Source organism: Cibotium barometz, chromosome 19, assembly GCF_041138505.1.
Source record: "Cibotium barometz isolate CiBa-2024 chromosome 19, ASM4113850v1, whole genome shotgun sequence".
Taxonomy (NCBI): domain Eukaryota; kingdom Viridiplantae; phylum Streptophyta; class Polypodiopsida; order Cyatheales; family Cibotiaceae; genus Cibotium; species Cibotium barometz.
The window spans coordinates 16,567,048-16,581,820 of NC_141064.1; the positions used below are offsets into that span (position 1 = coordinate 16,567,048).

Sequence of the window (14,773 nt, forward strand, 5' to 3'; positions counted from 1 at the left end):
TGCATGAAGAGGAAGTCTCTGCTACTACACGAGCTTTATCATGTCAAAAAGGTGGTGTTTCTACCTTACACAACCCACTCTCAAAATCTGCTCTTGAAGCTCCAAAACAAATGATGTGGATAATTGATGAGTACTCAAGTGAGGGCCATGGTGGCTGGCATGTTCCAACTACTGCTCAAAGAAGGCCAGGCAAGAAGGAATTATCAATTTGGCTACCCAAAGATGCGTACAAACTTGTACCATCTAGTCCAGTTGCTAAGCCTCCTAAAAAGCACATCATTTCCAAGCCTAAACCTCGGATTGTTACTCGTTGGGTCCCAAAACATGTTCTTAAAGCATAAGGCTATTATGAGGGTGCAACAGCAATTTGGCTTCCAAAATGCCATGCTTTGCTAGGGGTAAAAGAGTGTTTCGAAAAGATTCCAAAAGCCACCCTTGATTTTCCATATCAGTGGGTGCAAAAGAAATCAACACAAACTCTTCAAGAAAGGAAAGGTGGCTGTGATAGCACCTACAAATCCACTTGTGTTGATCCTCCTAAAACATGTATTGAAACACCAGTTGTCTCAATTTCTCCTTGTTATACAATTCAATCATCAACTGGTGTACCTAAGACACATCCAACTTCACATGAGTCTCATTTGAGCATAGATTCTAGAACTTCAAAGCCTAAATCCTCTTATCTTGCTCAAATTCCAAGACAATTGCTAAAATTCCCACCTCTTAAAAAGGATATACATAAAACCAAAGATAAGGCATTAACACTACAATTGAAGCTCTTTGGTAGATTAATGTTTGCATAGTGTGGTTCCTTATGCCTTTAGAGAATTATGTTCTTTTTGAGATGATCTCCACCACTAGGGCAAGGGTAAGCTCAGCGACTCAACAATAAGATCGACAAGCCAGGGCACTTTTCTCCCACTGGGTTTTTCCCCTCGGCTATATTCGGTGATTGACACCAATGGCAAATTTTATTCTTGTCTTTTCTTTTCTTGTTTGTTAATAACCATTTTGCAGTGATCTCAGCTAAACAAGAGCATCAAACACGCCCCAATAGTCCACCTACCGTGCACACAAATTAGGAAGGGGGGAGACATGCTACGCCTACAAAGATCAAGGAGGAGCAATCTGCACAAAATCAGCAATTCATCAATGCAAACGAACAACATCAACAGGGCACTACAAAAGGTGTATTCAAATCTTAATCTTTATTTCTTTATGTGCTTTTATCTTTTGGATATATGGTTTGCATGTTCACACAATGTTGGCTGGTTTAAGTTTTTGATTAGTTGTTAAAATATGGTGAGTGAATTCTAGATTCTTAGAAGACTTAGTAAAAGATATTTCTATCTAAAGACAGTGTAGGATATATACCAAGGGAGTATGCCAAGTTCTTATGCTTTCAAGATATATTCGTTATCCCTAGTGGTAGCTACCTCTTAGATATGAGATAGGTGCTAGGAGTAATAAAAATTTATAAAAATTATACCCTAAAATTATATATATACAAAGTGAATTGAGACATGACGTGTCTACAGTCATGAGGAATGCTTGGTAGGACCTGGGGTTGTCTTAGCACCTTGGGGCCGATGCCTTGGTTTCCATGGGGTGAACACTGGTGTCTAAAAGCTTCAGAAAAAGACCTTTGAGGAATCTATCGCCTTGATAGATGTTGGTAGGACTCTGGGGTACACTATGGGCCCTCGAGACCGATGCCCTCATCTTCAAGGGGTACTCCTTATGTCATAAAAGAAAGAAAAAGGGTCTATCACCCTTGAGATACTTAGCGGCTTTTAGATTCTCTTGGCGGAGGTCTCTTGGCCATTGCTTGGGTCTCATTGGGATGGAACCTTAATCTTTATCACCTTCTACACACACATCCAAAAAAAAAATACATAAAAATAAAAATAAAGAGTTCCAATCACCTTTGCTCATATTTAGGAGTAGGTTTGCCACTTAGGAATAACTTAAATACTTGTAGGACATTGAGACTGCGGTCATAACCGGTGGTGTACAAGCACACTTGCCTTTGCATAGCACTATCTACCACTTAGTCTCACTTTGACTAGTCTTTACTCACCTATTTTAGTACTCTTTAAAACTTTAATTAGCCTTGCACTTGTATGCTCACGTGTGAAATTATCATTGCTGGTTTTTTTCTTTTCTTTTTTCTCAATAAAAGGCTTTACTTGTATCCATTGTTTTTTGCAGCTCGTGTTCCTACTGCGCTCGAGGACGTGCGCAAAATAAGAAGGGGGGAGTGTTGCGTGACGAATGAAGATCAATGCAAGGATGCAGCAAAAAAAGACACTTAGGGCTCTTGTAAAGAGTTCCAAGTTGTAGATGAATGTGGGAGAGGGCTTGACAATAATCCCACATGGGAACTTTTGGGAGTTCTAGAGTTTTTGTATAAAAGGTGGCCCATTTGAGAGCTAAGGGGACTCTTTGGTCATTTGGTTGAGAGGCTCATAGAGAGAGCTTGCTCCATAGCTCCTTCTCATGTGCTCTCCCAAGGCTCTCCATCTCCATTCTTGCTTCAATCTTGTACTCTCTATTCTCTACGTATTCAATGATTTGAGGTTGCGGTCTACACACTTGCTAATCTAGATTTCGTAATGATGTTTTAATTTGTGAATTGTAGAGTGCATGTGATGAAGCTTGTGCATGAAATGATGTGTAGTTGAGGCTTGTGTGATAGCTCTTTGCATGTTAGATTCTTTGCATAAGTTGCATTTTTGTGCTTAAGTGTAGCCTAATCTTGATGCGTTGATTATGTTAGATTGAGAAGGAATCAACGATTGATTGCTTGGGTGTTGAAGAAGGATTGAGTAGGACTAGAAGTCATTAGTGCTAATCTTCTCCCATTCGGGATAGCCTCTATGCGCTAACCCAGTTGCATTCACGGATTGACAAAGTGTGTGGGTTGGAGTGTAGCCTCCGCTATGCTATGATGTCCCAAACAATCACCCACATAAGAAAAAACACGAGGGTAGAGCATTGAGAAAGTTATTTTCCAATATCTTTTTGCACTCATACAAGGACTAAAAACCCTCATAAGGGGGCCTTACATAATAAAGCACATCCATCACCCCCATAGCAAAAACAACACGAGCATGGAGCATTGAGAAAATCTTTTTCTATTATCTTTTAAACTCATACAAACCTTTGTTAGAAAGGGTAAATTGATACTTTATTTAAGAACCAAAACAATCAAGTTTAGAATGCTAGGAGAGTGCTTCTTTACATGCATCTCTGTGTCCTCTATCTCCTCTCTTAAGAAACATTAGGTTTCACTAATTTCTTCACATGTCTCTTATAAATTATGTATTTGTTATGTGTGCAAAATTAAATGCCATTGAAAGCCATAATGATCTGTCAAAAAATGTTCAACTTTTGGACAATCTCTTCCACTAGTATTCATCAAGGGTCAAAGTAGCAACATGCAAAGAAGTTATCCTCAATCTAAGACTAAATATACAATCACCCTGCCCGCCATCAAAGGGAGTCCATCATTAGGTAATGTTAACCATCTAAACTCTAAATTCACATGGACAAGGAGTAGCTAGAGTTATCTACCCTTGCATTTCATTTTGATAGATTTTCACTAGGGGATTACCTATTTCACTAGGAAGTAGCTAGAGTTATCTACCCTTGCATTTCATTTTGATAGATTTTCACTAGGGATTGCCTATTTCCTTTATTTAAAATTTAGACAGATGGTGTGTCTTAAACACCACAAAATGAGTCTAAAATGGGGTGTGATGGGCATTAAAAGGTAACCTTGTGTGTAACCAATCTCAACAAGTAACCTTGATCGGTTGGGGACATGAGACCAGGCCACCTTGTAATATTACCTATCTAGCTTCTTATTTGTCACATGGATGGGTAAATATCCTCGCACAAATAACCCCCTCTCCATCAAAGTGTCCCATTAAAAGTGAAATAAATGCCCAAGCTTGAAGTCTTTATAAATTTAGAAGTGATGGCTCTTATTGTGAATAACTCAACAAGCGCCTACTTTGGAGTCTTTTTAATGCCTATGTTTGAAAGACACCATTTGCAAATGGCATTTTGCAACTTGTTTTTAGTGGCCTCCTAGGTTGCAGCCTAACAAGAGCACCCTATCACCCCATTCTAATTTTAATAACCCTTTTCTCTGGATGGTAAATGCCATTCTAATTTCAATACCCCTAGTCTCTCGAGAAAAAAATAGATAGACAAACTTGTTTATAGTGGGATTCTTGAGAAAAGCCTTTTATAATTTAACATGGCCACTTTTGTTTTAACAGGAATTGAACCCAAGCGTAGCGTGTAATCGTTTTTCATATGGTATACAACAATTTTTAATCTACGAATTAGAGTATTGAAAGGTTTAGTTTTCTTTGAAAATATGAGGCTCAAAGTGTGACTAAGAGGCATAGCATGGACTCATACCTAAGGACACTTAGTAACGCACTCACACACCGAGTAGGCACATTCGGCCTCCTGGGTTACAAGGTGCCGCGTGCTCAAGGGGATGCCCCTCCCTCCCTTTATGGTGGAAGAATGATGGAAATAATGAAGGTGCAAGGGGACACTAAGCCATGTCTAGCTGATGGGCCGGGCCGTTAGATCATGGAACCGAGATGGATGGAATGACTCGAGCCTACCTTGGCTATGGAGCCGGACCAACCCAATAAGTCAAAACACACAATGACCCGCTCGATGGGCGATGGAGCCGAGATACATGGTGAGATGGGGGTGATGGGTTTGCAGCCCGATGTCCGGGAGCCACGTTTACCGTAAGAAGTCTTAGTCTAAACAATCAAGAAATGCACACCTCTCGTCCTTCTTATTGATGTTTTCTCGTATCAATACCTTTTATACATAGGCATTCATTAAGAAGAACTGCAAAATCCAAGTTTGTGTTTGCAGATCAACCTACGAAGCTTCAAATGCAGAAGCTAAAAAGTTAGTACCTTAATCAGCTTGCTACAGCTTCTTAACTGGTCTGCAAGCAGCAAGGGCCATGTCCTTAGTAGAGATTAATCAATCTAACTCCCAACCATCATAAGGAGCCTATAGAGATTACTTGCCTTACCTCCCAACTTACATTTACATAAGCATAAGCAGATTCAGTTAATTAGTGGCCCAGAGCCATTGCTTTTGGGTAAACTCTTCAAGGATGGAGGCTCCTTGACTGTGCTTTTTCTTCTTGGCTTGGCCTCAGCCAGCATGGTAACCACATCCCTCATAGAAGGGCGGTCCTGTGGCAATTTGCTGGTGCAGAGCAAAGCAATCCTTAATACCAAGAGCATCTCCTCCTGCACTGTGCTGCATGAGGCCCCCACATTGGCATCCAATGCATCCACAATGCCAGTCTTGCTCCTGATCTTGCTCCTCACCCATTCCACTATGTTCACTGCCTCCCCAAATTCTGCATCTATTGGCCGCCTGCCTGTCAATAACTCCAACAACACAACCCCGAAGCTGTAAATGTCGGTCTTCTCGTCCACCTTGAGAGTGTAGGCATACTCTGCACATACATACCCATGCAGAAATTATCCATACCATTATGAACTAAAATAAAGATGTGATCTATGGACCCAAATGCAACATGTGTCTTAAGCATCATGGATGAAACACTATGGTCATGCAAATTGTCAAATATGCCTATGTGATCTAATGTAAACAATATGTGCATATACGCATGTGCAGACATCTATAAATGCAAATATAAGTGCATAAACAAAGGCCGTCTTACCTGGTGCTATGTACCCATAGGAGCCTGCAATCATTGACATGGATTCATTGGTTTCCACCAACTTTGCCACCCCGAAGTCTGCAATCCGGGCCTCCATATTGCAATCCAATAGGATGTTATTGGACTTGACGTCTCGATGCACCACTTGTGGGAAGCAGTCATGGTGCAGATAGCATAGACCTTGTGCAATACCCACTGCTATATTGTACCTTGACACCCAATCAGCTAGGAAGTAAGCCCGGTCTTTGGCATGGAGGGCATCATCCAAGCTTCCATTAGTCATGTATTCATACACAAGCAAAGTATTGACATTGTTGGAACAATAGCCAAGCAACCTGACGATGTTCCGATGCCTTATACTGCCCAAGAGATCTGCCTCTATTTGAAATCCTCGGGACTCTTTGTTGTCGCTGCCCTTATGGCTCATCCAAAGCTTCTTCACTGCCACTATCTCACCACTGGGCATTTCTGCCTTATAAACAGTCCCAGTTGCTCCCTTGCCAACAATGTTTTCATCTTTGAGAGCATCCAGGATGTCATTGCTTGTGAAGGCTAGCCTCTGGAATGCAGTGAGTCTCCATGGCCACTCATCCATGTCTTCAAATGTGTCCTTGCTACACATCTGGGCACCATATTGTTTGAATAAGCAACGGCCACCTGCTATTAGGATCACCAAGGAGATGGCAAAAACACATCCAACCAGCCATAAGAGTCCAGCACTTTTTCCCTTTTTAGAAAGGTAATTAGAATCACCTGAGGCAATGCATGAATGAGGTAGCATGCCTCCACAGAGATTGGGATTACCAATGAAAGAGCTAATGCTAGCTGTTTTGAACATGCCTTCCAAGGGGACTGGGCCTGAAAGATTATTATAAGAGACATTAAATGCTTCCAGAGTAGTGGAGTTTTGGAACTGGAAGGGGATTGCACCAGTGAGATAGTTCTGAGAGACATCAAGAACTGCGAGGACTGGCATGCTTGCAAGCTCGGCAGGGATGCTTCCTGTGAGCTGATTCTGTTGTAGTTGGATGGTGAACAGTTTATGGCAGCTACTGATGCTCACAGGGATCCCCCCTGTGAAGTAATTCTGAGACAATGAGAGCACTGTGAGAGTAGTGCAGGCACCAAAGTCAGTGGGGATGAGGCCTGTGAGGTTGTTGCCGGATGCAGAGAAACTCTGGATGCTGGGCAGACCCCATATGTCCATGGGGAGGCCACCATCAAGGAGGTTGTAGGACACATCGAGGTAACTGAGCTTGGAGGAGTTACTGAGGTCGGGGGGGATGGTGCCAGTGAGCTTGTTGTGCTGGAGCTCGAGGTGAGCGAGCTTTGGGAGGGTACCAAAGCCACGAGGAATGGGGCCACTGAAGAGGTTCTCTTGGATTCGGACACGGAGGAGGGATTGGCAGGCGGCGAGACCGGGCGGGATGGGGCCAGAGAATTGGTTGGAGAAGAGGATGAGCTTAGTGAGGTTAGAGTGCATGCAGAGGTCAGGGGGGATGGGGCCTTGGAAAAAATTGGATGATACATCAAGCCATTGAAGAGGGGAGGTTCTGCCAAGGTGGTCTGGGAGATACCCAGTGAATGAATTGTTCCAGATTAGCAGAGTCAGAAGGTTCTGGAGAAGCCCAATTCCGGCGGGAAGAGATCCATTCAAATTGTTATACATTAAGCTTAAGAGGGTTAGGTTCTGCAGATTGCCATACTCTGCCGGAATGCTGCCAGTCAGATTGTTCACCGACAAATCTAACGACATTAAGGCCGTCATGCCGCCTATCTCTGCCGGAAGATTTCCTGTTAGGCTGTTCCGGTAGAGAAAGAGTGTGTTGACTGATTTCAGCTGGCCTAGCTCCGGTGGGATTTTGCCGGAAAGATTTGTGCAGCAGAGATCCATGTATTGTAATTTGAAGAGATTCCCCAGCTCCGGCGGGATGCTGCCGTTGTACTTGTTGTAGCCGATGACCAGATGCTCGAGCTGAGAGAGAGAACCGAGCTCCGGCGGAATCTTGCCGACAAGGAGGTTGCCGGCCAGACCGAGGTATCTGAGTGAAGAGAGGTTGCCATAAGCTGCCGGAATTGTGCCTTCGAAGTAGCTGCCGCCCAGATCGAGGTGCTGGAGGTTAGAAAGGGCGGAGAAATCCGCCGGAAGCGGACCGGTGAAGTTGTTGCTGAAGGCGGAGAAGAAGGTGAGGGAGGCGAGGTTGGCGACGCCGGACGGAAACTCGCCAACGAAGAAGTTCCGGCTGATGTCGAGGGAGGCGAGATCCGGCAGCGAGGTGAAGAGGGTGGCGGGCAGATTGCCGTTGAAGGCGTTGCAGGAGACGTTGAGGGTGGCGAGTGCGGGCAGGTGGCGGAGAGCCGTGCCGGATAGAGTGCCAGAGAGGTTGAGTTGAGAGATGTCGAGGCCAGTTACGGCGCCGGAGATGTTGCACGTGACGCCCGTCCACGTGCAGGGGAAGGCGTCGCTCGCCAGCCAGTCGGATAGATGGCCGTAAGGGTCCTGCATTGGCCCCTTTAGCGCTAGCAGCCCCGCACCGTCGGAGGAGATCGCGGCCACAGCCGTCACCATTACCGTTACCACGAGCACCGCCGCGGCAACCGTGCATTGGCTCCCCTTCGCCGTCATGCTATCTTGCGGGAGCGTCCAGAACTTCGGCGACTGAACCAACGGAGCCTCTGACGGATCCTCGCGATCACAACCGAATTCCGACGGAGACAAAGATCACAGTGGATTTTCGTCCACTCCTATTGGCCGACGGAGCTGCTGCGGCGCCGATCTCCGATACGTTTGAGTTTGAATTGACCGTCAGACTACACAGAATTGACCTACCAGCAATCACATTCTTGACGACGGAAAAGCGCCGGAGTTGGACCGTGCGCCTGCACTAGAGCGAACGCGACGGAAAAGCTAGCTCTAAGTAGTGGTTGGGTCCTAGAACATGGCGAATTGCGACCAGATTGCGCCAGTAAACTATGACGGAATAGCTGCTAACTTTACAAATTCAGGAGACAGAACAGCTGCTAGAGGTGGCGATACAGACAGAAATCGTTACATACAGACAGAAATCGTTAATGCTAAGATACTGAACAATAGGAATTCGACGGAAGAGCTACGGGCTGTGACGGAATGAGCGGTTGCGCCAGACACAAGTTACGACGGAAAAGCTGAGGATTGCGACGAATTGTGATAAAAGCGGGTGAAAGTGCGACAGAATGAGCAATTGTGGAGAAAAATCGACGACAGGAGAAGGAGGGCGGGAGGGATGGAGTGGTGACGGAATGCGCTCAGATCGCGACGGAGCATTAGCGTTAGAATGCCGGTATAAATACACCTTGGAGAAACGCGACCAACTGTAATATTAAAATGTCCGGCACCAAACTACAAGAAAGGGGCGGAGCGCTGGTCGCCCGCCCGACACGATGATCGCAGGCGAAGGGGGGGCCCGGCCAAGCACTGCCATCATTTTTAAGAAAAAAGCCCTTATTTTTCAATACACAAAGGGACGCTTCCTGGAGGCTGGCAGCAGACGGGATGACGGAAAGCGTCAAAGCCATCGTGACGGAGCCTCGTTCCTAGCGACGGAAATCGCCTTGCATGTGAAACCGGGTTTCCCGAGACCCCCACCTCGCTCATCATCATCCTAACTAGCTTCACATCAACACTTCAACAGAATGTCCGGCCATTGTCCACCCTTGGCCGGACACCTTCTAATCTCCCATAAGGCCCTTTACACATCATCCCCCTCGCAAAACAAGCCCCCCCATCCGTGTACAAGTGTGGTAGCCATGATCACTCGACAAACAAACCGGGGTGCCCATGATCCTCCCTTTCACATGCACATCGTCTATAAAGCCCCTTAATCACCCCTTCACTGCCTTCAGATCAACATTCTGATCAAATATCACATCAACTTTCCTACTGAGGGTGTTTTCACACACTTCCTTACAAGATGAGGAAAGAGTGAGTTACAAGTGCAATGATCCCACAAATTTGGTGACAAGCATCTGTTTACAAACACCCTTATCATATAGTAAACCTACTGATCAACAAGGCACTTACCCACCATCACCAACCTTTTCATTATCTCCATATTACCAAAATTTTCATTACGCACATATTTGACTTCACTAAGCACTAATCAAAAATTAAATAAAACACTTGCTAGAATCCATAACTTACACTCATTGGCCCAATTGGAACTTCTTTAGAATTAAACAAAAAACTTCCTTATCTCAACATATCAAACTCCGTATCATTAGTCCCACACATATTCACCTACATCTCAGCTTTTAACTACTCTTGCAAAGTGCATGCCAAAGTCTCCAAACATCCAATCATCATATTCTAGTCAACTACTATTCCTTGATCCCTCTTCGCTAGTATACGCCTCAATGCTCATTGGCAAAGTATTTTGGCTTGACAAGACCACCAAGGCACCATATTTCTTTTTTCCATAAAGTCTTAATTTCACCAAATGTAAATCACAAGGGTTAAGGGTATCATTACGTAATAATAATATGTGTAGTCATGGCACGAAATCTAGAAATTTATTGATGAGAGCTCACATGGGAGAGAGAGCCTCCTCATCTAAAACAGAGAAAGCTAGTTATTGTCCAGCCCCCTAAGTTGGCACCACTTGTAACTTTTTTCCAACACATCACACAATGCCTCTTACTTCAAGTTTCTAGATTAATTGCTTCGTTTCAACAATGCATAACGTTATGCCAAATGGGAAATGACATCCTGCAATGGTAATCCACCATATATGTATTTAAAGTGTACCATTAAAGGAGGGAAAGAGGGATGTTGCACATGAGTAATTTTTGTGTGTGAGGCAATGCTTACACATAAACTCTTTAACATCATGCACGTCTATTCACAAAAGATAGAGCTCTTACTAGTAGAGACTCGAGCTACTTGATTCTAATTACAATATTTTAAGATAATGCAACTTCAATTTAAAGTAAATCTTAAAGACATGTGCGGTTTTAATCATTTAGTACCTACCACTAGGATTCACCTTCCACCACAAGTAAACATGAAAGGTAGTGGAATTGATGCTTTGCAAAGGCTATGCACGCACCACTATTTGGAATTCACGTATACAAGTTGAATCTATCCATTCACTCATGTAATGTGCATGTAAGATAACCACTTGAGTACATGGTGTGGGTACATGAAATATATATATGTATGTGCGCACATGTGTGTGTACATACATACATACATACATAAATACACACACACACACACACACATACATGCATGCATATATACAATATATGGTTATGTATATATATCTATACATATACATACACACGCGCACGCGCACGCACACACACACACACATATGTATGTATACGTACATGTATATGTATACATATACATACATATCCATATATATATATTTATATATATATACATATATATCTATATGGTTACATATATACATACATACATACACACACACACACATGCATGCATGCATATATACATATATGGTTATGTATATATATCTATACATATACATACACACACGCACGCACGCACACACACACACATATGTATGTATATGTACATGTATATGTATACATATACATACATATCCATATATATATATGTATATATATACATATATATCTATATGGTTATGTGTATATATACACATATATATATCTATATGGTTATATATAGTACATGTATACACACACGCATGCGTGCATATATGTGAGTGAGTGTGTGTGTGTGTGTGTGTACATATATATGCATAATATATATAGATATATGTATATATATATATATATACATATGTAAATACATATACATACATATATACATATGTAAATACATATACATACATATATACATATATACATGCACACATATATATACATATACATATACATATATATATATATACATGTACATATACATATACATACACATATACATATGCATATAGACATATACATATACATACATACATACATACATACATACATACATATACATATACATATACATACATACATGCATACATATATATGTATGCATGTATGTATATGTATGTATGTGTGTATATATATGTGAGTGTGTGTGTGTGTGCATGCATGCACGTGCGCATATGGGTGTGTATGTGGGTGTGGGTGTGGGTGTGCATGTGTGTGCACATGTGCCTATGCATGAGCATGTGCATGTGCGTACATGAACACATGCATGCCTGGGTGCACATGTGTGTGTGTGGCTACGAACACTTGCATAAAGCATACATGTGCACTCACACACATGCTACACGTGTGGATGTGAGTACATATATATATATATATATATATATATATATATATATATATATATATAGAGAGAGAGAGAGAGAGAGAGAGAGAGAGAGAGAGAGAGAGAATACATCAATATGATATGTGAGTGAGTAGTTTTATCAACAAATACAATGTGTGTGTGTGTGTGTGCACGCAAGCACACATGCATGTATTTTCACACACGAGTAAATATGCAAACACATGCATGAATGTATCATATGTGTGTATACATGCTTACGTAAAAGCATGCACACACAAAAGTGCATACTTGAACATGTCCAGGCATAGGTGCGTGTATGTGCATGGGTGTGTGTATGTATACATGCTTATATAAAGCATGCATACGCACTTACTTGCATACGCACTTACTTGCATGGGCATGCACATGCATGCATGTGTGTGTGTATGTGTGGAGAGAGAGAGAGAGAGAGAGAGAGAGAGAGAGAGTGGGGCTATCATTTAGCCTCCTTAAAAATGAAATTACACAACTTAGACAACACTGTTCAAGGTGTGGGTCAAGGAGTGCCATAGATTTTGGAGTGTAAGGAATTGATCTTGACAACTTAAGGGGGAGTTAAAAGTTTGAGACAAGCATTTCCCTTGCCCCAATGAACTCAGGCACTTTTATTTCACTTTTGAGCTAGTTGGCAATGGGTTTTATAATATTAATAAAGGAGAAAGTAAAACACCATGTCAATATGCAATTGCGGATGTGCATGTGGATCTGAATAATGTGAAGCAAGTTTTGCAAATTATTGAGACTCTTTCTTCATTCTTGGTAATTGTGTTTTCCAAATTGTCGTAAAGTTTGAAGTATAATATACCCTTACTATTCTTCTATTCAGCTACCTTATCTTATTCTTTTCACATGGCTTACGGCTAAGCATAAGGTTAGATATTGAAATACAAACATACTACATTGCCTTTTAGAACATGGGTTCATATTAAACACTTTTCATGCTCCTTTTAAGGACATTAAAGTTCAAATGGCTTGTCCTCTAAACATCATTTCATGTGCATAAACATGCAAATACATTTGAGTCAATGTCTTTACATGTGCACCACCATAGGCTCTAGTGTATAGCATGTGTATTGCAATTCGAGAAAAAGTAGCTTTAACATGGACAAGTTACACCTTAGCTCTATGGTCTTCCAAATTGTTACCCTTGTGTGAGGGGGGCAATGGAATCGTTGATAACATTGCATATCCATGAATGCATATCCATAAACTTCTAGGAGTTGGTGAGGTCAAAGATCTCTAAACTTAAACACATTACTGAAAATTTAATAAAATAATGCGTCCACATTAATCAAAAGCAGAGTGTGCATACCATGATAAAACATGCTCTAAGAGAAAAAGTTACTAAGCCTTTTTAAAATTTTAAGTTGTAAAATCAACATAACGCAAATGCTTTTCAATCCTTTTCAAACCTCCACCTGTCCTTGGAACATTTGGGTGCTAAAACCACGGTCTCTTTCATCATTCTGAAGTCTTCAAAAAACAATACCATTATTTAGGGGAAATTGCTATGCCCTTTGGAATCAAGAACTAACTTGATTTTTCTAGGAAAATTTACTCTTTGATATTCAAATGGTTTCCCGTTTGTGTCATCATAGTTTCTTTATATGTTATCCTTGTGTTGCTTGCTTTATATGTCAATAATGTCTAGAATAACACATTCATATTGAAAAAATAAGTGGATATGAGACTACTCTTCTCTATCATTTGTGCTTAATATACATTTAACTCTCTATTAAGTGCATTCTTCTTGGTGCTGTTTTTTGCAAAGAAGAAGCTTACCTTATACATTTTCTTCTAATAGTAGCCATGAGAGTTAACTTCTAGAATTACATATGGGAGTTAACTTCTAGTATTGTTTCTATGATGGTTTCATTATCAAAGAAGCTATCAAAATATTCACAGGAACGAGTAGTTTTGGGGAGTAGGGGTCTCTTGGTTTGTCCCATACAAAATTCAAAATTGAATCTGATAAAGAACAATATGAACAAGTGGTTTGAAAGACTTTAAAAATAAAGAAAAAGTAAAAATATTTAAGCCTCTATTTGACAAGAGTAAGGTTTAAAGTAATGTTAAATTGCTTGCATACATAGGATTTGAGTTTCAACTTAGCCAATATAAAAAGAAACCCTAATCCTAGTCAAAGCTACCATCTCAAGTTAGCATAAAATTCAAATGCAAGAATGAATCTCATGGTATAAGATCTTTCATAATGAGTTTAATGTTTCCTAAATAAAAAGAAACCCTAATCCTAATTAAAGATACCATCTCAAGCTATCTCACAATTTAAATGCAAAATCAATCTTAAGGTATAAGATCTTTCATAATGTAATTAATTTTTCCTAAATCATTTAAGAATTGGATCGTTTGACCAGCACCCTTGATTTTTATAGATTCCAAATTGAATGCCATCCATGAAGGTGTCTTTAAAGAGACACATGGCTTGTGTACATAAGGACTAGATTTTTAACTACAAGATAAAAACTTTAAGCACGTTTTGTGATTTAGTTTTTTAATTGATATCTTCAATCCATATTAGTACTTACTACTATGTGATTAAGTACATTTTGCGATTTAGTTTTTCAATTGAGATTTTCAATCCAGATTTTCAATCCATGGTAGTGCTTACAACTATGTAAGTTAACCTTGAAATATTTCTTTTGGATATCCTAGAGCACCATAAGAGATATTAGATT

At 41.1% G+C, this 14,773-nt stretch overlaps 1 protein-coding gene across 1 annotated transcript; it reads right to left on the reverse strand.

The window, feature by feature from the left end:
* Positions 1-4,797: 4,797 nt before the first annotated feature.
* LOC147628272 (uncharacterized) lies at positions 4,798-9,041 on the reverse strand. The gene is made up of 2 exons (XM_086813344.1): positions 5,744-9,041; positions 4,798-5,515 (listed from the first exon to the last, which is right to left on the reverse strand). The coding sequence occupies exons 1-2, from the start codon at positions 8,367-8,369 to the stop codon at positions 5,115-5,117; spliced, it is 3,027 nt and encodes a 1,008-aa protein (XP_086669470.1). The 5' UTR covers positions 8,370-9,041; the 3' UTR covers positions 4,798-5,114.
* Positions 9,042-14,773: the final 5,732 nt, after the last annotated feature.

What these genes read in the sequence shown, in the direction of transcription:
- LOC147628272 (XM_086813344.1), bottom strand. Translation starts at nt 8,369, where the DNA reads ATGACGGCGAAGGGGAGCCAATGCACGGTTGCCGCGGCGGTGCTCGTG. An exon ending in CTATGGGTACATAGCACCAG is followed by an intron (nt 5,516 to 5,743) that starts GTAAGACGGCCT and finishes ATGTATGTGCAG; the next exon opens with AGTATGCCTACACTCTCAAG.